The 27,615-nt window shown below is 41.8% G+C and overlaps 1 protein-coding gene across 1 annotated transcript; it reads right to left on the reverse strand.

Annotated features, from left to right (window-relative positions):
- Window positions 1-5,264: 5,264 nt before the first annotated feature.
- On the reverse strand, window positions 5,265-27,109 carry LOC143373072 (uncharacterized). Its single transcript, XM_076819956.1, has 5 exons — window positions 26,855-27,109; window positions 25,965-26,191; window positions 17,756-17,863; window positions 9,925-10,071; window positions 5,265-5,670 (listed from the first exon to the last, which is right to left on the reverse strand). Exons 1-5 carry the CDS (start codon window positions 27,000-27,002, stop codon window positions 5,512-5,514), a joined length of 789 nt encoding a protein of 262 aa, XP_076676071.1. The 5' UTR covers window positions 27,003-27,109; the 3' UTR covers window positions 5,265-5,511.
- Window positions 27,110-27,615: the final 506 nt, after the last annotated feature.

The raw sequence follows: 27,615 nt of genomic DNA on the forward strand, positions 1-27,615 counted from the left end.
GGAGAGTATTTACAAAGGAGGAGGTGTAAAGAAAAGAGGAGAAGTAAGAGGAAAAGAAGGGGTATGTACAGAGGATTATTTACAGGGTAACTCGTACGCCCCTTTCAACTGCCAAACGGCCCCGGATCATTTCTCCCTCGCCCGTAGTAGACTTCTACGGCGTTCGATTAATTCGGGTATGTGTGTGGATGTGGCGGAGAGCCACCAAAGCTGTTTAAAGTTTAGTCTGTGAAAATCTCACTTGTCTCTGATGGGGATGGTTACTGAGTATTTGAATTTATCATGGTTGTTCATGAAATCTGTGTGCGTGTATGCAATTAGTTTATTTGCTTTATTTCGACGCCAGTGGTAAATTAACGGTATGTTGTTGCCATCTTGTATAAGGCCTCGGATATCGCATTCGATAAATGTTTGTGGGGCCACGTACCCTGACGCAAGTTGTCTGTGTGTGGGGGTTTCGGATGGAGTGACGAGGGAATTGATAATGGCGTTATCATTGTGCGGGAGTTTACTGAAGTACTCCCGGGCGAGGGAGATTATGAACGAGTCTAGTCGGAGTATGTCCGCTCAGTCATACAGTATTTGGTTACTAATATAATGTTTCCAGTCAGATTCTGGAGTCCGATAAAGCCTAAGGAAGGCGCGCAAGCACTTGCGCTCCAGAGCCCGGACCTTCTCGTCGATGGTATGGTTAAAATTCCATAGAATGGGCGCGGCGTACGTCATTATAGGTCGGGTCAATAGCATATATAGAATCGTTTTGGCCCTGCCTGTAAGGTGCCTGTTATAGAACATCCTGCTATTGGCCAGGAAGGCCCTGATGGCTTTTTCAATCTGGGTGTCTAAGTGCCTATTTCCCCGCAGAAGATAGTCAATTATTCCCAGGTACATGACTACCTTCTTATGCGGGATGAGCAGCTTGTTGCATGTACCCGGTATCGTGGCCGAGATCTGGAAGTGCTTGACGTCTACCCTGGCCTTGGGCGTGATGTTTCTGATCGGTTTCCGGAACAGCATCGTCTTGCACTTGAGAGGGTTGAGTCGCAGGTTCCACGACATGTAATATCTGTTAATTTTGTCGACGACCGAGTCCAGTCCGTTCTGGATAGTTTCGACTCTATTACCGGCGACGTATACAACTACGTCGCCGGCGAAGGCGAGGAAGCCGGCACTCCCCTGTTCTTTAAAACCGAAGAGATCTAGGAGGTCACCCAGAAATATGTTGAACAAGACTGGCGAGTTGACTGTGCCCTGTTGTAATCCCTCCGCTATGTAGAATTCGGTAGGGGAAAGTCTCTTCCCGTACCATGTATGGAAGGACTTGCCAGATATCATGTCCCATACCATGTGAACCAATCAGGAGAGAAAGCCTCCCTTGTGGATCCTGTAGAGCAGCCCGTCCACCGAATCAAAAGCCTTTTCGAGGTCGAGGAAGGCCGAGCCAAGTAGCTGGTTGTTGCCGACCATAGTGTTTAGATTCGACAGGAGCCTGTGAATCGCATATACCGTAGAGTGTTAGAATTTGAATCCAAAGTGCCTGTCCGGTATGATTTTCTTGGCGGTACAAAAGGACACTAAAGAGTCGTTTATGACCACCTCGAATATCTTGCTAAGGCTCGGCATCAAGCTGATGGGCCTATAGCTGGATGGGTCGTTAGAATTTTTCCCTTTCTTCAATACCGGGAGAACATTCGCGCACTTCCATTTACGAGAGAAGTAGCATATGTTTATGGCATTGTTTAGCAGGATTGTGAGGTCGATGATCATGTTTGTGGGGAGGTGTTTAAGTACTATGGGGGGGGGGGGGGTGCCGTCAAAACCACAGGATGTTTTATTGGGGAGCCTAAAGAGTTTAACCGCTAGGGATGGGGGTCGCAAAAGGGGTCAGGCATGCTAACTAGAACAAGGGTGTTGCCGTTGCTGATCGAGATCTTGATTATAGTGTATTCTAGTATCTCGTGTGTTTTGTTGAGCGTTGGCTGGATTTCCTGGAATGGGATCCTCTTTCTGATAAGGATGGCCGTGCCCCCTCCTAGAATCGCATTTGGTCTGTCCCTCCTTATCAGGTTGTAATCTTTAAATGTTAGTTTATGATTGTGGTTCAGTTTAGTCTCTGAGAGTAATATAGCCTCGTGACTGTGTTTGCGGAGGAATTGGAGGAGATCCAGCCTACGTTGGTTTACCACAATTGAGTTAACATTTATGGCAGCCACTCTAGATTTACTACTATACCGACCGTTATTAATCATTAGCTTTGGGAATGAAAGCGTTAAGAAGGAATCCAATGTCCGCAGTGTTAGCCCCGCAATAAGGGCGGTAAGGGATTGGAGTTGTTCTGCGACCATGACCGTGATCTCGTTTTTAAAGTTGGACAGGCAGTTGATTGGAAGTTGGGAGTTTGGTGCGGCGTTCGACTGGGGCGCTCTGGGAGTTCACCGTGCTGGGGAACCCGAGGTGTTGGGATGTTGACATCTGAGGCTTCATCATGGGCGGGCTGCTGGTGATGCTTCCGGGTGTTGACGGCCTGTGCAAACGACAGGTTTTCTCTGACAGCGGAAGAGATGTTGTCGATTCTTTGCCAGGTAGTGCGACTTTTTTTTAGCCATGTGCTCTTTCTTTTTTGAGGGGGCGTACTTGAGGATGGGCAGCCCTTATAGGAAGCCGAGTGGCCAACCTGGTTACAATTAGCGCATTTGAGTGCAGGTCTGTCGTCTCGCGCTTTTATGTTGCAGTCTCCGGGAGCGTGGAACGGTGCACATTTCACACAGCGGTACGGGAGATGGCAGTTTTTGCTGGCGTGACGAAGCCTTTGAAAGTTTTTGCACTGAAATAGAATGGGCTTTTTTAAATGATCCCACCTTACTTTCTGGTAAGTGATTGATTTAATGTTGAATAATTCTGCAGTAGGGCTCCCACATAAGAGTTGTAGTAGATAGTGGTGCTCGGGCTGGTTCCGGTCGTATGTGAATTTTGAGATGTTCACGATCTCCACCGAGGGGAGATCTAATTCAACGATCTGTTGCTTAATATCGTCTATGCTGAAGGAACCTCTGATACCCTTCACTATGATGGATTTCATTTTAAGGTGTTTAGGGGTATATATATATATATATATATATATATATATATATATATAAAAAATTGGAATTAGTGTTCTGGTGGAAATGGAGTGTTCCCCGCTGTCAGTTTCCCTGACTAGGAATGAGGATTTCGGGATATTCAGGGTTTTGATAATGTCGATAATTGCATTAATGTTGGTGTTTATTGTATTGATTTTGGTGGTGGCTTAATATTTTTCCTTTTCGGGGTTTCGGCAGGTTTAGTAGTAATCTGCTCCTCTTGGTCGCAGACCATTGACTCGTCGTCGTCATCTGATATAGTGGCTGGAAGCGATTAATTACCTTCGTCGATAAGCTTGCTGATCTGAATTATCGACTACGGGTTTACGGGTCTTGCGGGGGACTTCCCATTCTTCGTCTCCAGAGGGCGGATTGTCTTGTGAGGCGCCAAGATTACTTATCAAGCGGAGCTAGGGGGCGCAGGCAGGTGCCACATTCCTGCGTGCAACGCTTAAATTGGGCTTGATTTTGGATTTTGAGGCTAGGCTTATATTCTTTTAGGAATGATTTGTGGAGGCGGTCAAGAGAGCTGCATGGGGTGCAAGCTTGGATGCTTTAGTGTACCTGTGGCGTACGTTTTGGTCACCCGAGCAATTCTCTTTACTTTCCCTCTTCAGGTGAGATGCCGCGCTTGGCCCCCTGTGTGGGGGGAGGGGTTGGCTCGACATCTGGCCCTGATTAAAACGCGTGGGAGGCTCCCAATGCGTTAAGGGGTCAAAATTTGTATACACCACTTTTTTTAGTCGCGGGACTGTTGTTCTTTAACTGAACTACTTACCCAAATGGGTCACTATCGCGAACTACTGAGGGGAATTAAATGAGAAAATATCTCGGATCGGTTTTTGATGCACGCGCTTCGGTCTGACGTCAGAGGCGATACTCCGCGGGCCCCTTAGACACGCTAGGTGTTAGGAACTGGGACAGAACTTGTATATATACTAACGGGAGGGTTAGCGAACAGAAGCGAGAAGTCTCACGCCGCGTGACCCCCTGGTGGAGCGTCGGTAACCACGACGGATCCCTACCTGTGATGCCAGATCGGGGACGGGTTCTCTCGAGAATTTCCCCCACCTCGCGCACACTACACCGGAGCTGCGTGTCCGTGAGTTGGACTCCGAAGCGCCGAGCTCACGGACGTGCCGCTCCGGCGTAGTGTGCGCGAGGTGGGGGAAATTCTCGAGGGAACCCGTCCCCGATCTGGCATCACAGATCCCTACACCTTTTTACAACAGCCACGAAATCTGGCGGCCGACAGAAGAACTAGGACGAAAAAGTCACACAGGGCGGTATTCTTAGTCGCTACTTATTCTTAACCAAATGCTTAAGCATTCGGCATCCTTTACTAGCTACAAGGTTAGTAGAGGATGCCGCATGCTTAAGCGTTTGCTTAAGAATAAGTAGTGACTGAGAATATCGCCCACATTCTGGACAGGAATCGGAACACCTGTCTATTACACCGTGACTGTACCTACTCTAATGAATACCCGTATCCTCACCAATGCCTACTTGCAAACCGGGATCACCTATGTATCTAAAAAATACCTCCATGTTCTCTTTCCGTGAAAGACCGTCACCTCTGGTTTCGTTCACGATATCTAAAAATGTATCCGCCAGGTAGTTCACACGGTGTTCTTCGAATCTAAACATGGCACGGTACTCTCGGGTATGGTTTCTTCGACTTTTGTGAACCTGGGGGGCACGAATTTGCATGAACAACGCCACGATTGCGATTGAGCAAACAATTTAAGACAGACGACTGGCATACTTAAGATAACACTAGCATTTACTTGCAGTTAACAGTAAGTACTATGTGTTATGCATACGTATTTAACGCATTTACTGAAAAATTAGTAAAAACTATTTCTAATAAATACTTCATCCTTTATTGCATACGGAACTGAGTATTTGCTAGAAAAATCACTAGTAAAAGCTTATACTTGCTTTTATGCATACGGCCCAATGTCATTAATTACAATCAGACCACACGCAATTTGTCGTTAAAGGTGACTGGCAGGATTCCTCCCACCACAATGCTTGGCTGCTGTGTTGGCTTTATTGTCTAGCCGCTAACCAGTCGCTCTTTGTTTCTCGAACAGAGATGTATAATTGACATGATGTAAACATAAAGGTGGTATCTAGGCATTCGTCATGGCGAAGAAAATAATCTTCAGCGTTTAGATGATTTTTATGGTAATTAAGAATTTATTCCTGACTGAAGATATTTTATTAAAAGTATACAACCAGATACGTGAACATTTGTTATAAATTATCCATGCGGAAATTCGTAGACCGTTGAAACTTCACTGTGCCGTTGAGATTCCGTGATACCTGTTAGGCGCATAAGAAACTTCTTGAAAGATTAACTTGACTGAGAGAAATAAATTATCGTACTTCATTTCCCAGACTGTGCTGCTTCAGCAGACGGTGTGGGATGATCATTTTCTCCATAATATTCCTCATGCTCCCCGCGATACTCTCCTGGATATTTTAAGTATTGCTCTCGTTCCGTCAAATCTTCTGAACATCTATCCACCAGAGAATCTAAGGACACCTTTAAAAAATGAAGAAAATTAGTGCCCCTGTCTGATAAAAAGATTATCTGAAACTTTTTTTAGATTATCTAAAAGTCAGGATGCTTTTACGTGAAACAAGAGAGACTATTGCGGATATCGTAATTTTATTAGTGAATGTACGCCGCGAGTTGGAAATGGAGGCGACCGGAAATTCCCTTTAGAACACAAGCAATCAATTTAGACGGCTCATTTCGTCTACTTCCGTTTTCAGGAACGTTCCGGACATATTTGTCAAACAGGGAAACCGGATATCATCGGATAGCTTTCCAATATTTATTTCAGACGCTATTTGACGTTAGATAATTACTCGTACTGCTAATCCGTATAACTTGTGAAAAAAATTATTTCTCTGTACAAAAAAATACATGTAACGGATAGTTCAATAACTCTCTTCACCTCGCACATTTTCGCCGATTTTCGAAAAATCATATAAGTATATCATCATGAACGGGAGGGTGGAAAATATTTAAAGGTCAACTTCGTTTTTTTGTAAATAGAATATTCAGTTGCTATAGGGGACAGTCCTACAGTACCGGCCACTCCAAGTTTTTGTACTATAACTTTGGCCACTGTTGGTAAAAATCAAATTTCAAAAAAATAATTTGTAGAACATATTATGCTTAAGGGGTCATGGCTAGTCAGCTTTCGAAAAAGAACGCGATTTTCGGGAATTTTTGTGGATTATCTACTGTATATTTTTTTACAACTATTCGCTTATTTTAAAAGTACATATATGTAGCAACTCTCCGTAATTTTGTTATAGAAAAACATTTAAAAATGAACGAATAACAGCCATTCTCGCGGAAACTGTTTTGATAAAGGCGCTGTGAGGGTGAGCAAGTTTTCTCTGAGCCGGATCAGCTAAAATTAAAAATTCAAAAACATTCTGTTAATATATGGTTGAATTCAGTAGATGAACGAAGGCTTTTTCAAAAAGTTGGTTTTTGACAAAATGGCGGCCGTTTGACGCAAAACCGCGCTTTTGCGATGTCTGAATTGTTCGTTTTTCGTTAATTAAAAATACAGTTTTTGTTGAAATAAAAAATCCTTCGTTCGTCTACTAGTCTTTGGTACATAAAAGAAGTCTGCAAAAGTTTAGGCCAATCGATACAGTGGTTTCCGAAATATCTTGCTCACCGATATCAACACAGCTTTCGCGAGAATGGCTTTTATTCGTTCATTTTTTAATGTTTTTCTATAAAAAATTACTGAGAGTTGCTGCATATATGTACTTTTAAAATAAGTGAATAGTTGTAAAAAAATATACAGTAGATAATCCACAAAAAATTCTTGAAAATCGCGTTCGTTTTCGAAAGCTGACTAGGCATAACCCCTTAATAAAAGGGGATAAATCGTTTTTCTTAAATTTTATCATAAGGATTAATAATTCGCTGGTATAAAAAATTTATAATTCGCAGCGAACGAAGAATTGTCGTCCAGTACCGGCCAACTAAGTTAGTAGATTTTAAGGTCTAAGTAATTAATAATGTTAGTATAAACATTTAAAAATACAATAGAATATTTATTTAGGCACGTCTACAAATATCACAGTTAAAATGATCGATATTTTCTTGGTCTGTACAGTACTCGCCAGCCCAACCCTTGCATTTCATGCGCTGCACCAAATCTTCGTTGAATGATTCTTTATAAATGATGCACTCACAAGGGAACATCCTGAACCTGGAAATTCGAAAAATTCTGAAACTTTGTGAATAAGTAGGGAATTTCGTCCTCATTACAATGCAATTTTTGTTTGCTGCCCAAATTCACTATAAGGGGGTGTAATTAACCCCTGAAAATCCGGTTATTTTCCGATTTTCTGTTATAACTCGTGAACTGTAAAATATTTTTTTCAGCAAATGGTAGATCTAATTAAAAGAAGTAACTTTTGTCTTGAAACTTTTTTACTATTTCTTACAGATTGCGAGTTACAAAGTAAAATCGGAAAATAGCCGAATTTTCAGGGGTTAATTCCACCCGCTTGGAGTGAATTTGGGCAGCAAAAAAAATTGCGCTGTAATCAGGAGGAAATCCCCTATACATTCACAAAGTTTCAGAATTTTTTTAATTTTCGGGTTTGGAATCCTAGTTTAAGTTTACTTTAGTTTAGTTTAGTCTAATTTTGTTTTACAATAGCATTTTCAAAGCCGCATTCACATTGTTCTGCTTCCATTTTCCTTTTTTTCTGTTTAATTTCCGACATTTATCTGCAGAAAATCAAAGAAGAGAAATCTAAAGACTGTAATTATAGGAAAAATTTTTAAAAAAATTTGGCTGGTATTGTACGACTATAAGGTGGCCGATATTGCATGACAAGCACGTAAAAAGAGTTTAAGGTTTGATGCGTAATATACAAAGCAAACTGCAAAATCGGGGCATTTATGTATACCTAATTGTCTAAAAATAATGTACGTAATATGACAGAATTATTTAATTACCTGAAAAATAAGAAATCAGCTATGAAAAATAACTTTTGTCGTACAGAAAGACCAGCCTAAACGTTAAACGTCTTAAAACTGTGGTAGGGTAAATGTCCCAATTACTGCCAGCGTCCCTATTACTGCCACTTCATTTATTTTACTTAATAAACACGCAACGTATAAAGAATGGTGTACAAAAGAATTTATCATAAAATTGGGACTGTTCTTCTTATTATTATAGTACATTCTTTATACCTTACGCTTTTTTGTTTTAAATAAATAAAGTGGCAGTAATAGGGACACTGACAGTAAATGGGATATCTACCCTAGTACTAAAGAAAAACGAACGTCACCGGGATACGTTGCTCAGGACTATAGTATTTATTTATGTCTCCATCGATGATAGAGTTAACTAACATTAGAAGCGAGATCTAGCTCTGGCCGGTACTGTACGCTTAGTGTTCCTTCTCAAGAATTTTTTCTCGAGAATTTCTCGAGAAATTTTAAAATTTGTTTATTTCTGATTCCTCGAGAAATACAGTCTGTCTCGAGATACTTAATTTACATTAAGTCTTATTAGTAACATTAGTAACATTTATTAAAATCTCAGTAGAGAAGATTCGACATTATTTACTGGTGAAGGTGCTCTTAAATTTTTATTTAACAATTTAGACAAATTATATACCTACAAAATTTTTGCATATGTAATCCAGAATCTCTTCAAAAAGATTCGAAAGACTTGTTTTTTCATTTAATATCCAAGACAGATATGTATAAAACGGCAAAACAAATTCTAAGTAGCTAGACTTTTCGGAAAATGTAACAGCAATAGAAAATACTGAAAAACTTACGGATCCTCAAAATGAAGAATTACCCTTAAGAAAACAATTAGAGTTAGCAATCGCAGATAGCCTCCAGGAATTTAGTATAAACCAAGAAAAATAATAATAATATAAATAATAATAATATAATATAAATTCCGGACTTTAACATAGGAATTTCATATTTTTCAGTCCACTGGAAGAAGTACACCCAATTTACCATAACTTTTGCATGTGCTACATACGATGAACCCAACATCCACTAAAAACGAAAGAAATTTTACTACAGATACAAATTTTATCACAAGGAAAAGAAAAGAAATAGATTAAAAACCTACTTTGAAACAAAAAAGTAATGTTTCGCTTTGCACAAATTTTGTATTAAATAAAAATCAATTAAGTATATTTAATATCTGCTTCTTCATTTATACAAGTTTAGTGCAAATTGGACAAGAATGGACAATTTGTTAAAGTTGTCTTGTGTCTGATAAATCAACATTATTCGAAAACTATAAATTTTGTAATATTTTCTTCAATTTCTCGAGAATATTCTCGGGAATTCTCAAGAAGTATGATCTAATTTCTTATTTCTCGAGAAAGAAAAAATATAGAGAAATCAGGAAGGCTGTGTACGCTGCCCGGTAGGTACTGTACGACTTTCCCCTAATAGTACATATTGCTATTATATAGATATACAATTACGTTTTACTCGATGCCACACAACTTTCGTATTTAACGTATTCTTCCCTATTATTTAAAACGGAGAAGATATTTTTTCAGGTGGGTGCAGCTATTGAACCACCTTGTATATTTTTTGATAGACAAATATAAACATGCGCACACTACAACTATGATATTTTCTTGTCATATTTTTCGCAGCGAAGAAAATAATGAAGTATTGTGTTTTTACGTGAAACTGTTCTGGTTTCTGAAATTAAATTATAATTTGAACTTTATCGAAGAATCGTTTCCTAATTGTGTCGATTATTACCTCCTCCTGCAGAGGTACTGGTTCAGGTGGCAATAAATCAGGGTTATAAGGGGTAATGCAACGTGCTCGCCATAGTGGAATAATGCCTTTCTTCAACGGAAGTGGTTGCATTGGTAATGATTTATCTATCGCATCCGCTGGAGTCTCCTGCATTAAAAATTCAATTCTGTATTTATTTATGCATGCTCACGAGTATCCTACAGGGTGTCCTATACAAATCTGCAAATTAATATATTTTCAGTAAGTTTGGGTAAAGCTTCGGATGAGTGAATACAGTGAAAGTCAGAAAACGAAGATATGAGTCGCGAGGAATTTTCAGAAGGATATTAAAACTTTTAACGTGGCAACTTGTTACAACTCAGCCCCTAATGTTCGGAAAGTGAGCGTCACGAAATTTTGCTCTCAGGACACTGCAACTTGCTCTAGCTGCACCAGTCTAAGACACTGTCCCCACGCCGACACTTGACGTATACAGTATTGTATCTCGCGCTAAGTATATATAGGTATATATGCGCAGCTGACACAGAATGGATCTATTAAGCCACGACTCGCTATCAAGAACCCTGAGATTTCCGAATCTCAAAAACGGCTGATCCGATTATTAACACTTACAGTGCTTGCAAATCTGCAAATTTAAATGAATTGTACATTCAGTTTTCTCTAAAACTAACACGTGCCACATACAGGGTTTTTGCTACAAGTACATTTTTTTCACAAAATTAGCCTATATTAATGCAAAAAGTAGAAAACTTTGTGACGCCTTTGGCTTATTGTATACTTAAGCATAATTACCAATCAAAACAAATTAAATTTCGTAAATAATGAAAAGACAGGGAAATATTTTGTCTCTCCTGAAACATTTGATTTTTGGAACATACAGTATTTTCTAGAAGGACTTTTCATTTTTCATTTCAATGTTTGGTTGCCTGCACGTATTCGGATGTAAATGTCTGTTTGTTAGTTATTTTAATTCCAAATTAACTTCGTACTTACTTATTATGTAATCTTACTTATAAGTATCGGTAATTATTTAGAAGTTTTCCGTCCTCACCGGTTTCAATGATTTTTGGATATGTTGTCGGGGACACGATTCTGAACAACTTTTCCCTATACATGTTACCGCCGCTCGACCTTCGTTTCCGAGATACAGTATTGTCTCGTTATGGGCTCGGTTTGGTGTACACGATACGGACTTTTCGTTATCCCCACCACTTCTGTCTCACTCTTGTCCGGCGAAGGCAAGAGCGAGATGGAATGAGAGCGAGCGTGAGGTACTGAAAGCGAGCGAGAACGGTACGAGACAGGCGACGCGTTGATGTTTGGACTCGCTCCGTCTTTCGGACGCCTGACACTCCGTCCTTTGCGTGCGCGATGGTCCCAAGCGCTTACCGTGAGCACGAAAACCGCTTCGCAAAATCTTGACGCAGGTCCGGCTCACGGTAATCGCTTGCGACCATCGCGCACGCTCGCCGCGCACGCAGTGTTCTATCTCTCTCCCCCCTTCGGCCCGAAAGAAGCGAGAAACGAATACTCGGAATTAGAGCTCCGTTCACGATACGGGCTCAACGCCGGTCCCGACCAGCGAGCCGCTAACGAGACAATACTGTACACTTGATCTAGTCACAAAAGTGCCGTCGTGTATACGTACCTTTACTTTTCAAGAATAAGCAGTACGTTTAATATAAATGTAGGATTGGATAGGTAGGCCCTTAAGGGGAGGTTCCGGTCTAAAAGTCGATTTTTTTTTATTTCATTTTTCGAATGTTCAAACTTTTAGGAATACTTGTTTAAAAGGATTTGTTGAAATTCGTAATATTCCCGAAGTTATAGGCATTTGAGTAGCGGCAAATGCATGGGTAACACCCGGCTACTCGGCACTCACGTAAAACTTTGAACGCGTTTTTCTCGAAACAGTGTTCTCAAAACGGTGGGACCTGTATCTCCAAAAGTTATTATCCGATTCGACTGAAACTTTTTTTACTTTGAAGAATATACTTCTGGCTAGGGGGAATACAAAAAAAAATACAAAAATTGAAAATTTGTAATGTTCAAAGGCGTTGAAAGGACGAAAAATATAGGGAAAAAGTGATTTTAAACTTCAAGTGTCGTTATTTCCTCAGAAATGTCATTTTTTAATTTTTTTCTGGTTCCACTCCAACCATGCATCGTCCCGGAGCTCGGAGAGCTGCCAGCGACCGCTGGATGGTCTCTTTCAAATTAACGTCGCAAAGAGCTATTCAGAATTTCCCGGCCCGGGCCGAAAAATGTGGGGGCCTTTTTGGCATAACTTTTGAAATATAAAAGATATTGGAATGCAATTTGCGCCGAAAAATGAGAAAAAATTATTCCCTCTTGATGAATAATTTAACATATTTACATTTACTTATTTTTTAAACCATAATTGTTGTAAAAAGCTTTTGCAAACTGTTTATCTCATACTGTATTTAATACCTCTAATGGGTTTAGTTACCACTAATGGGACGTGTCTTTGATTGTAGCGGTGTTTGAATTTTTTTTCTAGATTTTTGTGTCTGAATGTTTTAGCTAGTCAACGCCACGCCTATACCGGCTCCCGTTAGTGTCATTTTTTGGAACTATGCGCCATTATTGAGGCTTTTACACGCAGGTGGCGAAAAATCTCTCCGTACAAGGGTATAGCGCCGCGGTCAACCCTGTCGTAGGTAAAATTTTTTAAATTGAGACGGGTACAAGATCAGTCGACATTATTTTCGAACCTCATTACAGTAATCTGGGGTGCGAGTGGTAAATTGATCATAAAAGCGGAGCGCGCGGCTCGATTACCTGGGGCTGGAAATTCCCAATAGCTCTTTGCGACGTTAATTTGAAAAAACCATCCTAAAGTGTTCGGAGCTCGGGCATCACTGCTGTCCAGCGGTCGTTAGCAGCTCTCCGCTGGGCCGGTGCATGGGTGTAGTGGAATGCGTTCGTGAGGCGCTGTTGCCATGTTACAAGTTCGCGCGAGCGCGGGTTGCAGGATAAAACGCTGACCCTGTAGAAGCAGGATAGCAGTTGGAGACCGTTGGGCCTCTTGACGCCTGGGGTTTTTCCCCGACCTTTTGTCTTGTTTCTAGGGACGCAGTTAATTCAGGGAAGGATGCGGAGGCGACGGTTTTTCCGTTCAGTCTGAACAGAGCCTCCATGGTGCATAGACATAATATCACGCAAACAGTTATAGCTAGCAGAGTTGTACTTTACCATTGTACCATCAACATCACTTATTGTTAATAAATATATCATTCTATATTTTACCAAAAAGTCTAACAGTTTTCTTTCTTTTTAGTTGTAGTCCTTTATTAAGATTGAGTTTTAATTTTGATAACTTCCACTTGTTCATTTCTTTGTTATACACATTAGGCCGTCCCGAAAAAATGAAAATGATTGTTGCGTTAGGCCTTAGTGCAGGAAAGTTGTGTATTGGGATCAATAACAACTGTGCGAAATTTCAGCCCTGTGAGTTAATATCTTCTGTTCCGGCAAGAGCTTTGAAATTTCGAAATTTAAGTAAAAAGTAAAAAAATGATCTTGCAGTCCTCCTAAAATCCCTTTCCAAGCGAAATTTGATAAAAATGTCCTAGTTGCGAAAGGATACTCGAAGTCGGGTTTATAGACTTGATGAAGTGGAAACATGAGATTTGTACTCAAAGGCTGGCATATGACTGCGCGACTCAAGGGTGACCCGAGTGAAGCCATCCCTTGCTTCGGCTACAATTATTTTGCTGGTTGGCTCTGTTACGAGCTTTACGAGCATGCTGCCACCACTCTACGCACAGCATGTACTCTGATGTCTGTCATCGACAGTTGTCTCTGTCATCAGTTACCATGGCCAAAAGGATATTGTCTGATAAGGCGAAGTATGTGTTATTTGAAGTTATCTTATCAATGATTGACCTGCATTTCTTGGCTAAGTGACGTGAGGATTGTATAATATAATATAATGTTGCGCCGGGGTGTCCCCGCTGGCCGCCCCGGCGCTAAAGAGAGAATAATATACGGGCGTACACACTGCACAACTATATTTCAGTAGTAGCTGTAGGTTTACAATGGTACAAGCTAAACCCCTACGTCCGAACGCTATGGCGTTTGGTACAAAACAGTCCCTCTGGTCGATATGCCGATCGTCCTTCCAGGGAGCCGACCTTCTCTCTTCATCTGCGAGTACCAGCAGGCCATGCACGGGCCTACACCCGGTGCTCGCAACAATATAATATAATATAATATATTTGGCTATGTTAACTGATGACAGAGACGACATCAGAGAACTTGCTGTGCGTATCGTGCTGTCAGCACGTGGGAACTAAAGTCGGTAGAAATCCGAACATGTTCTCCACCTTCGTTGAATTTTGATGCTACCGATCATACTGACTTGATCAATTGGGACGGATGTCCACTAACTTTACCACGTATATTGGACTCGGTTGAAACCATCTCCCAGGAAAAAATGCTGGAGGAGGAAGAGATCCCCAAATCCTGGGACTTCGAGACACACCCTTGCCACACTCAGGCTGTGGAGCTTATGGAGCTCATAACAGAGGCATCCAGCAAAATAATTGGAGGCGACGCAAGGGAATGGCTTCATTCGGGTCACCCTTGAGTCGCGCAGTCATATGCCAGCCTTTGAGTACAAATCTCATGTTTCCACTTCATCAAGTCTATAAACCCGACTTCGAGTATCTTTCCGCGGTTAGGACATTTTTATCAAATTTCGCCTTCTAGTCCACAAGGTGGTTGGAATGGGGAAAGGAGGAACTCCACAAGCAGCCACATTTACGCGATAAGTTTTGACTCACTCTGTTGCCAGATGGGTGGGAGGAGGGCTGCAAGATCATTTTTATACTTTTTACTCGAATTTCGAAATTTCAAGGCTCTTGCCGGAACAGAAGATATTAACTCACAGGGCTGAAATTTTGCACAGTTGTTATTGATCCCAAGACACAGCTTTCCCGCACTAAGGCCTAACGCGACAATGATTTTCATTTTTTTCGGGACGGCCTAATGCACATGTTATCCAAAATCGGGTACCCGGTTTTACCCCATGCGGTTTTGCCCCAGCATATAATTTTGTAAATATTACGAATTATCAACAACACCATGGCGAAATAAAAACAAACCTTTTAATTATTTACACTTTAATATGCAACAATTAACATAATTCAGATAAAAAAGAATCTACCTGAACACTGTCAAAAGTGTTTGAAGTTTCTTAATGATCGAAAATTAGATCAAAGCCTTCAAAAATACGCAAGACGTTATAATCTTAGTAAGCACGCTTGTGACACGATCATCTTTTGTTGATGCACATTCCGTCAATATGCCACGGCAACGACGCGGTAAAATTTAAAGCAGTTTAAAAAAATAATAGCACGTCCCGGTTTGACGCAGGTACCCGGTTTTGTCCGAGTTTCCCCTATTTGTACTTCGCGTACCATCGCCCACATTACTCAATCGTTTGTTGACCGCCGTCGCGCCGAACTTTTCCATGATAATAACAAATAAATCGATTTTAACAAACCCACACAGTCTATCATTTCTCTGACCAGTCTCACCGCCCATAGACGTTGTGACGCAAGAACACCTACGCCCGTGTAGACCACACAAACCAGAATTTTTTTTTTAATATACATACATATATTTATACATTATGTATATTTGGTATGAATCCTCGGTCGACCGCAGCGATTCGAGGTCGGCGCCTCGCAGTAGGGGGTGAAATATTTATTACAGTAGTGTTACTTTTTGACCCGTCGGGTACCCGGCTACCCGGAACAACTTTAAGCCATTGAATGTGGTATGGTTCGATCATTTTTGGCTAACATCGAACAATACCACGGACAATAAAAATTCAATTGCTTGAAGTTGTTTCGGGTAGCCGGGTACCCGACGGGTCAAAAAGTAACAGCTGTAAGGTACATTAAGAAGTCCTTTATTTTTCATCGTGTCGATATGAAAGTAGCACCAATGGATTTCTGGCGTTGTCCTGATTAAAATTATACTAAATTTCATGTAAATCGGACTACTTTTACATAGGGAATACAAATTCCATAAAATTCGGTACGCCACCACGGAGGGTTGACCTCGCCACGGGGTGTCAGGAGGCATCTCTCTGACAGGCGTCGCTTCAGAATCACTCTGTCTCTCTATAGTGCCTCTCCGAGCTATAGCGACTTACAGTGACTCGCATTAATATTCGGACACTTTTTAAAAATTTCATAACTTTTTTAGAATTGGTCCAAACGAATTGAGTTTTTTTTAAAAGCTAGGATTAGTTTGCTAAATGATGTATTTGGTCGCTTTGAAAAAAAATGTATTTGGTCGGAATAGTGAAAAAAATAAGAAAGGTCGATTTTTAAACCTTTTTTTGTGTGCTTGTAATGAAAATTAAGGAAAAAACCGTTTGTAGATTGCAGTAAGTTGCCTAAAATTTCATGAAAATCGGTTAACGTTGCTTCGAGCTACAAACGTTTAAAGATCGCAGAATAAGGTCGAGAATCGCGAAAATTCCCGAAATCAGCGATTAACCGATTTTGATGAAATTTTAGGCACGTATACAACTTACTGCAATCTACAAACGGTTTTTTTTTTAATTTTCATTACAAGCTCACAAAAAAAAGTTTAAAAATCGACCTTTACTAGTCTTTTCGCTTTTCCAACCAAATACATTTTTTTCAAAATGACGAAACGCGTCAGTGAGCAAACTAATCCTTCTAGCTTCTAAAAAAAAACTCAAGTCGTTTGGACCAATTCTAAAAAAGTTATGCGATTTTAAAAAGTGTCCGAATATTAATGCGAGTCACTGTAGCTCGGAGAGGCACTATAAGTTCTCGGATATCTCGAGCATCTCGGGTAGTTAACCCGGGTAGCGCCTACCCGGGAATTTTCCTCTTCCCGGGTATCTCACGGGTACCCAAGAAAACGGGTCCACAGCTATAGTTCTAATTTTCACTGTATTCCCCGCATCCCACATTTTCTATACGGGGTGTCTCATAATGAGTAATCCAACCACAAATAAAGCGATTTTATATTACAAAAACAAATCGAAAATGTAAGACAATGTTTCTTTTATAGGAGCCTGCGTTGACGAGGAAAGCGATTTGAACATTCTTTTTCATGCAACTGTAAATATAGTACAATTGCAGAAAAAAATAAATCCTTGTGCAAAACAATATTTGAAAGCGCAGAATAATTATTTTGGAACAACGTTTTACTGTCGAAATCAGTTGAAAATTTGTTCGAATTTTGGAAACCTATTGGGTGCATGTGCGCTTAATTAAGAAGGGAACCTTGAAATATGAGAGTGAATGCGCGTTAACCACGTTTCTCCCAGCCTCACGAGGACCAAAGTACTACCCCGCGCCGTTTCTGCAAAGCTGAAAAGCTTTCATTCCCGGACGAAATCTCTTATATTAGACTAAGATGGGTTAATCGCTTACCAAATAAATAATCCAAGAAAACTGTCAATACAACATAAGAAACCATCACCAAAGTTAGTTTTATAGATATGCGAGCATCGCCTCTGCGATCAGGCAATCTCTTTGTAAAATCTCCCTACGACAGCTATCGTAGATTATTCACTACCTTAGTACATTGTGATATTGCAACCTTGTACCTGAATAAAACGCTTATAAAAAAAGCCGTGGTGGCAAACGCGACTGATCAGCACGCGGACGACTCGGGTTCGATTCCCGGCGCCGTGGCTCTCTTTTTCCGACTCCTACAGGTTGACTTAAATAACAGAGGGTGCCAATGACAGCGATGATGACGATAATAATAATGAATGGTAGTTTATGATTTTGTATTACAATGCAATTCTCACCTCAACAGATTCTTCTTGGGTCGCGTCGTACTCAACATCTGCCACGTGTATATAGTGCCCGTGTTGCATACAAGTATTTTCAAACGTGAAGCATCCGCGTCCATAAGGCTATGATTATATGCAGATACATACTAATTATACAGAGTATGATCCATTATAGCAGGATCGAAGAAAGAATCGACGTGTGAGTCGTGTGAAACACTTCCTCGCCTATTTCTTAACGTTTCAGATATTGTTGGGTTCGAGTACATCGTAAATGTAAGTAAGCATGGATTCCACTTATCTTTACCAATTAGTAAATAATATATACATTGCAACTTTAGGTATATTACTTACAAATAGAAATGAATAAAAAAAAACTAACATGGAACACTATTCAATTGGTCACAAAAATCAGAAAAATGTAAATTAAAGATGCTCTCAAAAGCTGATCTGGCCTTGAAAAATCAACACAAGTGGAGCAGGGGAAAGAAGAGAAGTGAGGGAAAGAGTATGACAAAACCGTCTTTTCAAAATTAATTATCTACATTATATGAAAATACATTAAAATAAATGAATGATAATAGATTAATGATAGATAACAATTAGAAAAAAATTAATGATAATAAATGATAATACTAATGAAATCACAACAGTGGGTAATTAACCATTACATTTATGATAATCTTGTCGACAAGAAGGTTTAAAAAAGTGATTGAACCAATTAATAATTTTCACAGTGACTGCAACGAGGGAACACTGTTTCTTGCATACCTTCACCAACGAGACGGTCTAAACATGTCACTGTAAAGGCTGATCTATAGATCACACATATACTGCGCGACATCATTAGTATTATAATTTATTATCATTATTTTTTTCTAATTGTTATCTATCATTAATTAATATCATTTTGAAAAGACGGTTTTGTCATTCCCTTTCCCTCACTTTTCTTCTTTCCCGTTCCACTTGCGTTGATTTTTCAAGGTCAGACCAGCTTTTGGGAGCATCTTTAATTTACATTTTTGTGACCTTTGTGACATATTCTTTCGATCTATATAAAACAATTTGGGCGATTTCATCATCAATTGAATAGTGTTCCTTGTAAGTATATACAGGGTATCTGCGGGAAGACTGAACAGCTGGATATCTCCTGTACAGGAGATAAAAAAAATAAAAAATACGGCGTTGCATGGTTCGAGGGCGCCAATTTATTAGCGCAGACGATTTATTTTTCGATTATTATTTTAAAAGATACGATGGACAAGTTTGGTTTTTTAAATGGAACTATTTTTTTTGAAGAGATGAGTTGATAGTGCGTTCCAAGGCAAATTCAATAAGCATTAATGTGTACACTTGATTTCCACTGGTTTTTGAGATATTGCGCTTGCAAATTTACTGATTTTCACTGCAAGAAAACCCGCTGAAATAGCAAGGACCGGGGACGGTCTTGCTGGCGTCACGGGTGGCCTTGCCAGCTGAAACCAGTGATGCCAGAACCGTGGGTTTTCGCCCACGGGCGCTACCCCCACTCTATGACCAAGCGTACCCCCTCCTAGCGCCTGTACCGCACCACGCAAGCATACTCGTCCCGCTATCCGTGCGCCGTACGCGCTGCCTGGCCGGCGCTCTCCGCCGAGAATTCATTTCACCGAGGTTCAAAACCCGATGCGAAGAATTCTATTTTTTTCATTAATTATTCTCTAATTTCTCTTTCTATATTCTCAGTAGAATAAAAACTTGAAAACTGTTAATTTACAAAGCATTTTCGCAGATGGCTAATGTACGATGTTGCTCTTCTGCCTTTTTTATACATAAACAGAAATAAATCTTTGAAATGCTACTCACAAAATAAGCTTGTAGCGGTCATCGGTACGGCAAAATATGAACATTTGGCGTACAGATGGTCGGCATGGTTTATGACACGCGCGCCAGCAAAACTATTTTTGAGTAAGCCGCTTTCCGTTCTTTTCGTGATTTGAACAAAGCATGTTTTCTTAGAGACTTTCGTTTACGGCCTGAATAGTTATTGCGGGTATCGTAAACCTTGAGTTTCTGTAGGGCCCACGGTGCGGGGCCGGCGGCCTGCGACCGGCCACGTCACGCACCTCGGGGTCTGGGGAAATCCTGCTGCGTTACCAGAAGTATTTCTCCCGCCAAATTTCACCCCCGCTATGGTGGAAGCGCGCCGTAGACGCGCGAAATAGGTGGCGCGATTTAGGGGTCCGAACGATACCGATTGGTTGACATCGGCAACGGGTCAACCAATTAGGAGGAGTTTTCTACCCGCGCGCGTCTTGCCGGAAAATTGTGCGTCCGGCAGACGGGAGTCTTCATCCTGACCTCAACAAGTCTTAACGTTTGAGCAGATATAAGTCACCGAATAAAAGACTCACGTTGAACGTTATTGTGTGTTTCAATTCGGGAACAGAACCTATCCTTCTATTCCTTTAAGCTTCTTTCTAGAATGGACTTGTAGCAGTTACGTCTTGGTGACCACGTTCTTTCTCTTCGGTACTTTTCTTTCCCTACGTTTCTAACTTTCACTTTTCTAAGTTCCCTTGCTATTTACAACTTCCTTCCTATTCTTTGTTCAATTCGTTTCCCGAGGCTTTCGTCTGGGCCTGGTGTTCGTTGAGAACATGTGGCGACCAGGTCCGCGCGAGCCGAGTGAAGTCGCTTCTCGAGTAGCTTTCTCTTTTATCTTCATCTCAGTTTTTCTTCAGTTTTCTGTCTTTCTCTTTTTCTATTTGCTTCCTTCACCTTTTCTACCCCTGGTCAAGGGTACGGTCGGTGAAGAGAGCCAGTTGGATCTAGACAGTTCCTGCGTGAACACCATGACGTCTACACGCGAATCATCCAGTAACGTTGTCATTTTTCTTTGATTAAAAAATAAATTGAGTGCTTGGTAAGTCGGAGTCGATATTATTTCACCTCATACCACCTCAGACTCTTTACAATTCACCTCACAATGAACAGTTAAAAAAACCGGTGATTTCCGTTTCAGGTAAGCGAGCCGCCGGCTCCGCTATTACGATCGACACACCACCTACTCGTGGTTTCCATCGAGCAGAGGCACAATTTTCTTAAATAATCGACGGGCAAATAAGCAGATACAATGTTCCTCGGATTATGGAGAATTATTCGGGACCGGGAAATTCTCCATGATCGGAGGCAGTAGTTAGCACTAAATAGATTCATCTTTGGCAGGGCCCTCGCCCGAACCATCTGACCAGGAGACTGAGCCACGTAAATCGGGGGTGAGTGGCATAGCGCACCAGCGGGTGATCTTCGATCGTGTTAAGGTAGGATCTCCTACCCGCAATTGGACCCAGCGACTGGGCCTAGGCTGAATCTCCTTGCCTGCGACCAGGGGTGTGCGGGTAGCCGACTTTTCGGGCTCGGGACGGGCCGGAAACTTACGAAAGTATCGCGACCCCGCCGATCCCTCCCCAGGGCCAGGGACCCGAGCCTCGGGACGATCCACACACTCCTACCTGCGACCAAGTCCATTGCCACAGTGGGGCAGAATCCCAAGAAACAAGGAAACGAATCAGAATTCAAAAGTTGGGGGAGGATTATGTATTTTTATATATTTATGATAATAATAATAATAAATCGTGTTTATTCTTTTATAATATTTGATACAATGCAGTGGAGTTAGAAATGCAAAGTACAGAATGGGCGAGGCTCAGCGTCGCTGTTATTCATGCCTGACCCGAATATTTCTTGTAAATTACTGATATGTGCTTCTAAAAAAAGTAAAAACCCAGAAAGAAGACTAAAAATATTCTATCCTCCCAATGGCCCACCTTCTCTCACATCTGAATACGTCAGCGCGCGCTTTTGTTTGCACACAGATCAAAACTAGACGTCATGATATTTTTACCGCTTTTAGGTGCTCGTATTAGTAGTCTACAGGTAACATAAAAATACATACTCCCATATCTTTTGAATTCTGACTTCTTTCCTTATTTCTTGGGATTCTGTCACACTGTGGCAATGAGTCGCAGTGCGACTGGTCGGTAGACTCCCTCCGGGAGCAGTCTAGCGACCGGTGGTCGCAGTGCCCAGCAGTGATGCCAGAACGGTGGGTTTTGTCCCACGGCCGCTACCACCACTCCACGACCAAGCGTACCCCCTCCTAGCGTCCGTACCGCACCACACAAGCATAGCATAGCGCGTACGGCACACGGATGGAGGGACGGGTATGCTTATGTGGTGCGGTACGGACGCTAGGTGAGGGTACGCTTGGTCGTGGAGTGGTGGTAGCGGCCGTGGGACAAAACCCACCGTTCTGGCATCACTGGTGCCCAGCCTGCGACTAGGTATAATGGGAAACAGACCCTCATCGCATTGTGTTGTCTCTCGAGTAGCCTAGGCTGGTACTCAAACAGACTCGCATCAGGCTCCTACGTCTGGCGTAAACCCGACGATCGCAGTCGCTTGTAGGAGAACAGATACATGCTTTCCCATTGCACGAGTATAATGCGACCAGTCACTGCGACCAATCGCGGGTAGGAGATCCCGCCTTTACGAGCCGGGGCTGCGGCAACGCGAGAGGCCGGCGAGAGGGGTATTTCCCAAGGAATACGGTTTATGAGTTTGTTAGTTAGGTGCGCGGTCGAACCTGATGCGAAATCAGGGAGCCGCTAGGATTATTGATGGCGAGGATCAACCTGATGCGAAATCAGGGAGCCTCTAGGAATGGAGTCAAGCACGGACGAACCTGATGCGAAATCAGGGAGCCGTAGGAGGGTGAAACGTCGTGAACGAACCTGATGCGAAATCGGGGAGTCACTAGGATGAAGTTCACAGACAAACTCGACGCGAAGTCGAGGAGCTGTTAGGAGGTTGGATTATTCACAGACGAACCTCGTGCGAAACCAGGGAGCTCTTCGGAAGTTGGTAGATTTACAGACGAACCTGATGCGAAATCAGGGAACTGTAGGATACGGACGAACCTGATGCGAAACCAGGGAGCCGTAGGAAGGGGGAGGCTTCGTGGACTAACCCGATGCAAAATCGGGGAGCCACTGGGTTGGTAAAGATTCCTTGTTTTGGATGAAAGGTTGCGAACGAACGTGATGCTAGATCAGGAAGTTGCGGGAAATGGTAGTAATGCCTCGTAACTCTTAATTTATGTTTGATACAACTCGAGCGGTAAAGCTGTATCAGTGGGTGAGTGCTACTAATATTATAAGGATTGCTGGGTAAAAGATGGGTTTAACGAATCTACTCGATTTAGACGTGAACACCATTCGTGTATTCAATAACTAATTATTGCACAAATGTAAGTGTCGCGATTAAATAGTATAGTAAAAGCGTGTAAGTTACCACTAATTTCCACGGTGTTGACGCACTGGCGATGCGGGGCGTACGAGTGGCTATTTCAAAGTGCCAAATATAATATAAACCGAACTCGCGGATTCTATGAGGTTAACTATGATTCTGACGAGACTTTAGCTCGTTCTTACTAAATTTAACCAACTCTGTACGAGCGTGACACGACGTTACTCTACACGTGACTGTACTACGTTGAACCAAAGAGGGTAGAAACCAAAGGGTTTATATAGTCCCAAAAATGAGTGGGGATGCGTTAGAAATCTCCATATAAGGAAATACTTCAGGGGTCGTCGTCGTGTCACTCCCGTTCCCATGGTCGTGATCCAGATGGTCGAGAGCATGACTCCCCCATTAGTGGTGTATGATAAACTAAAGGATTTTAGGGCGTTTTCCCTTCGCAGACGCGAGCTCGAAAAACGGTTGAGAGCGGCGTATAGGAAAAATTCCACGTACGTAACAATCGACAGCGACCTGAGTTATCCAGTACAGAATATATGAAAATTTTCATATTTTTCATTACCGCTTGATCAGAGTATTGCCCATGGATTGGTGAGTTTATGTCGACGACAATAAGTCCAAACACGAAGCAATTCGGTTTATTTTTTTCTGCACTGGGTATTTTACCTGGCCCAACGGTTTTATTGCTTTCAGCAGTCAACGGGTGGCCTACCCGGGTCCGCAAGTCCTCGCTTCCAGCGAGGAAACAAAACTGTGGTGTGGGTAGGTCTTTCCGGATAATCCGGGGCCAAAAGCATTTCAATAATCCGAGGAAGAGTGTATGTATGAACCTGATTAACACGAAAAGAGTGACATTGACCAAGAACGGGTTAGTAAAACTCTTCTGTATAGTGCGTCTACAAGCTATAGTGACTTAGGTGTGAGGCCTCTCAGCGGGGTCTTAACCGATATCCTGCTGGGTATGGTGGCCTCCTACTACCTCTTGCAGGACTGTGCTTAGGGATGACCAGGACAAAACCGGGGCCCTCAAGATTAAGTAATATAATTTCGATTTTAATAAAATAAAAAAGAAATTGAAGAAATTGATTATCAATATTAAAAGACATCAATTAAGCTTTGCTACTGGCAATTAAAGTTGATCTCGTTGCCAGCATATATTAAATAAAAATCCATTGTAGTAAGGTATATGTACTGCATTAGAACAGTTGTAATATAAATTATTTTATATTAACAACTTATTTTAAATTAAAATCACTGCATGTCTTGAAGTAATGTTGGAGACTTTACCCTCTAGGACCCCAGTTTTGTCCTGGTCTGCCCTAAATGCAGTCCTGCAAGAGGTAGTAGTATCGGTTAAGACCCCGCTGAGTGACCTCACACCTAAGTCACTATAGCTCGTAGAGGCACTATAGGTATAATTGATATTATTGAGACTGGTACGAGACCTGTCGATATTGTTTTCAAACCTCATTACAGTAATCCGGGGTGCGAGTGGTAAGCCGACCGTAATAGCGGAGCGGGCGACTCGCTTACCTGAGACGGAAATCACCGATTCTTTTAACTGTTCATTGTGAGGTGAATTTGAAAGATTCCATCCTAGAAAGAAGCTTGTTTTGTAAGTGGCATTTCAAGGAATTATTTCTGTTTATGTGTACAAAGGGCTGAAGACCAACATCGTAGGTACATTAGCCAGCTGCGAAAATGCTTTGTAAATTAATAGTTTTCAAGTTTTTATTCTACTGAGAATGTAGAAAGAGAAATTAGAGAATAATTAATGAAAAAAGTAGAATCCTTCGCATCGGGTTTTGAACCTCGGTGAAATGAATTCTCGGCGGAGAGCGCCGGGTCAGGCAGCGCGTACGGCACACGGAGAGAGACACGGGTATGCTTGTGTGGTGCGGTACAGGCGCTAGGAGGGGGTACGCTTGGTCATAGAGTGGGGGTAGCGCCCGTGGGCGAAAACCCACGGTTCTGGCATCACTGCCTGAAACAGATACCTACCTGCCAAAGGTCTGGGTTAGGAATGGCAGGCCCAAAGGCTGGACAATTTTTTACCGTCAGAAATGCTACTTAGGTAGGCACATCTGCGGTATCAACAAGCGCACCGTTACTTTTATTTCGCACTTGCTTCTACGCTCGGATGGCCGGTTCTTTTGGGAGGGCTGCAAGCTCGATTGGTTAGGTTGGGAGGTGGGAAAGTTGTTAGACCAAATTTCTATATTATAGGGAGCAGATTGTATTAGGACCAATCGGATTTCCATCCCTCCCAAAAGAACTGGTCATCTGAGCGTAGAAGCAAGTGCGAAATAAAAAATTGTATGAGGAAATAGAGTAAATGTAATGACGTTTTGGAATATTAACATTAGTAAGTAGCATTTCTGACGGAAAATAATTGTCCAGCCTTTGGGCCTGCAATTCCTAACCCAGACCTTTGGCAGGAGGGTATTTGTTTGAACAGGCTAGGCCATCCGTGACGCCAGCAAGACCGCCCCGGTGAAAAACCAGTGAAAATCAGTAAATTTGCAAGCGCAATATCTCAAAAACCAGTGCAAATCAAGTATATACATTAATGCTTATTAAATTCGTCTTGGAACGCACTATCAACTCACCTCTTAAAAAAAAATAGTTCCATTTAAAAAACCGAACTTGACCATCGTATCTTTTAAAATAATAATCGAAAAAAAAATCGTCTGCACTAATAAATTAACCCCCTCGAACCATGCAACGCCATATTTTTTATATTTTTTTATCTCCAATACATTAGGAGATATCCAGCTGTTCAGTCTTCCCGCGGACACCCTGTATGTGCACGAATTTGAGCAAATTAATTATTTCGAATGTTCCAAGTCGATTCCTTCTTCTCCCCAACCACAATTGTTAAATAACTATTGCAAGTCGTTTATAATTGTTTCGCAAAGTGATTTACCAAGTTCAGTTCCCAAAAGCCGTGGAATCGATATCGCGGGTGAATCAATTGCCCGGGCCCTTGCATACGATCCACGATCCACGTTCCCATGAACTTCGTGTTCGTGCCGGCGTAGAGGTAAGTCCCCATGCCGTGCCGAAAATTCCTTTTCCACGAGCCTTCGTAGACGTCACCGTTTATGTAATAATACGCCCCGAAACCGTGCGCCATGTCACGCTTCCACTCCCCTACGAGAAATGCGAATTATGCACTCTTGCAAACAGGCCGTCTGAAAATTATGGGACTCGTGTAGCGCAGCGAAGAGCTTCTCGCTGTCTTTCGACGCGAGGAACATGCGCGCCTCGACTTGTCCCAGAATTTCTGGACACCTGGTATAATCAGTTCCTCGAAATGAAGAATTATATTTAGACGATTCGTAGAAAAGTGGTCGGTCCTACGCACGGGTATCAACAAGTGTTTCTTAGAAGAATAAAAATGGGTGCCATTCCTTTTGTGAGAATATAGATAAATGACGCGCAACCATCGAAATTAGAAAATGTAGCAAATTCAGAAGACAGAAGTCGATTAAGTATGTCGACTTACGGTATGAGACTTGAAACTGTTTATCATTTGAGAATCATTCGTGCGACTACTACTGGCGCAGGAATTTTTTTAAGGATTTAATTGTACAGTGAAGCACAGGATACGGTATATAACGAAACGACAGTTCATGCGGTAACGGATTATTTCGAGAATCGTGTTCCGCTACTACTATTAGGGAAAATTTGAGGCACACCTGACGTGCGATACAAAAATAATTGTACAGATATACTTATGGGCTGTCAGCCCACGTTCTCCTCGCGACGTTTTGGTGTCTGAATCGGTTCCTATTTCTGTACGTCGTTTCGTACCCTCGTATCGCGTTCCGTCAGGGTACCAAAAGGTTCCTTGGCCATATTTGAGGCCGTGCCTCCACTCCCCGTCATATCGAGCGCCGTTTTTGAACACGTAGAGACCTTTGCCGTGCCTCAACCCCTTGCAATAGTGGCCAACGTACATGTCGCCGTTAGGTAGCAAAGCCTTCCCGTATCCATGTCTGTCGCCTTCCTTGTTTCTTTCGCCTTCGTACAGCTGCAATTACTCCCTCCGTATTAACGACAAATCTTTTCAACTCTACAAACTTTTCAATAAAGCGACAATTAAATTTACATACGCGCGTTAATACAGTATTACCTACCCACCCATGTCACCAAGAATATTCCTGCAGTTACAATAATTATGAGAAATGTCCTTTCTGAAAGCGATATAGCTTTTAAGGGGATGACCCATTTGTAGGTATCTTTTGAATTAAAGTGTTACACGTTTGTTAGAGCTATTGACACCCAAGATACATATATGGGTAATCAAGAGCCGGATCAGAACATTGGATGTAGCTTGAGTAGATTAGAAAGCTCAATAGGTTACTTACTATGTCAGACATGTAGGATGAGTGGTGCACTCGTACAACCAGGCAAAAGGTGTTCATTGTGTATAACTTAGTCGAAAATGTAGAATAAAATTGTTCGACAGGATACGCCTTCCTTTCGAGAAAATTAGCTTTGAGAATTCGTGACACGCGCGCACCTAACTGAATGCCAGCAGAATTTATCGATAAATATGGTACAACTGCAAA

The sequence above is a fragment of the Andrena cerasifolii genome, chromosome 1 (genome assembly GCF_050908995.1).
Source record: "Andrena cerasifolii isolate SP2316 chromosome 1, iyAndCera1_principal, whole genome shotgun sequence".
In the NCBI taxonomy this organism is placed as follows: Eukaryota; Metazoa; Arthropoda; class Insecta; order Hymenoptera; family Andrenidae; genus Andrena; species Andrena cerasifolii.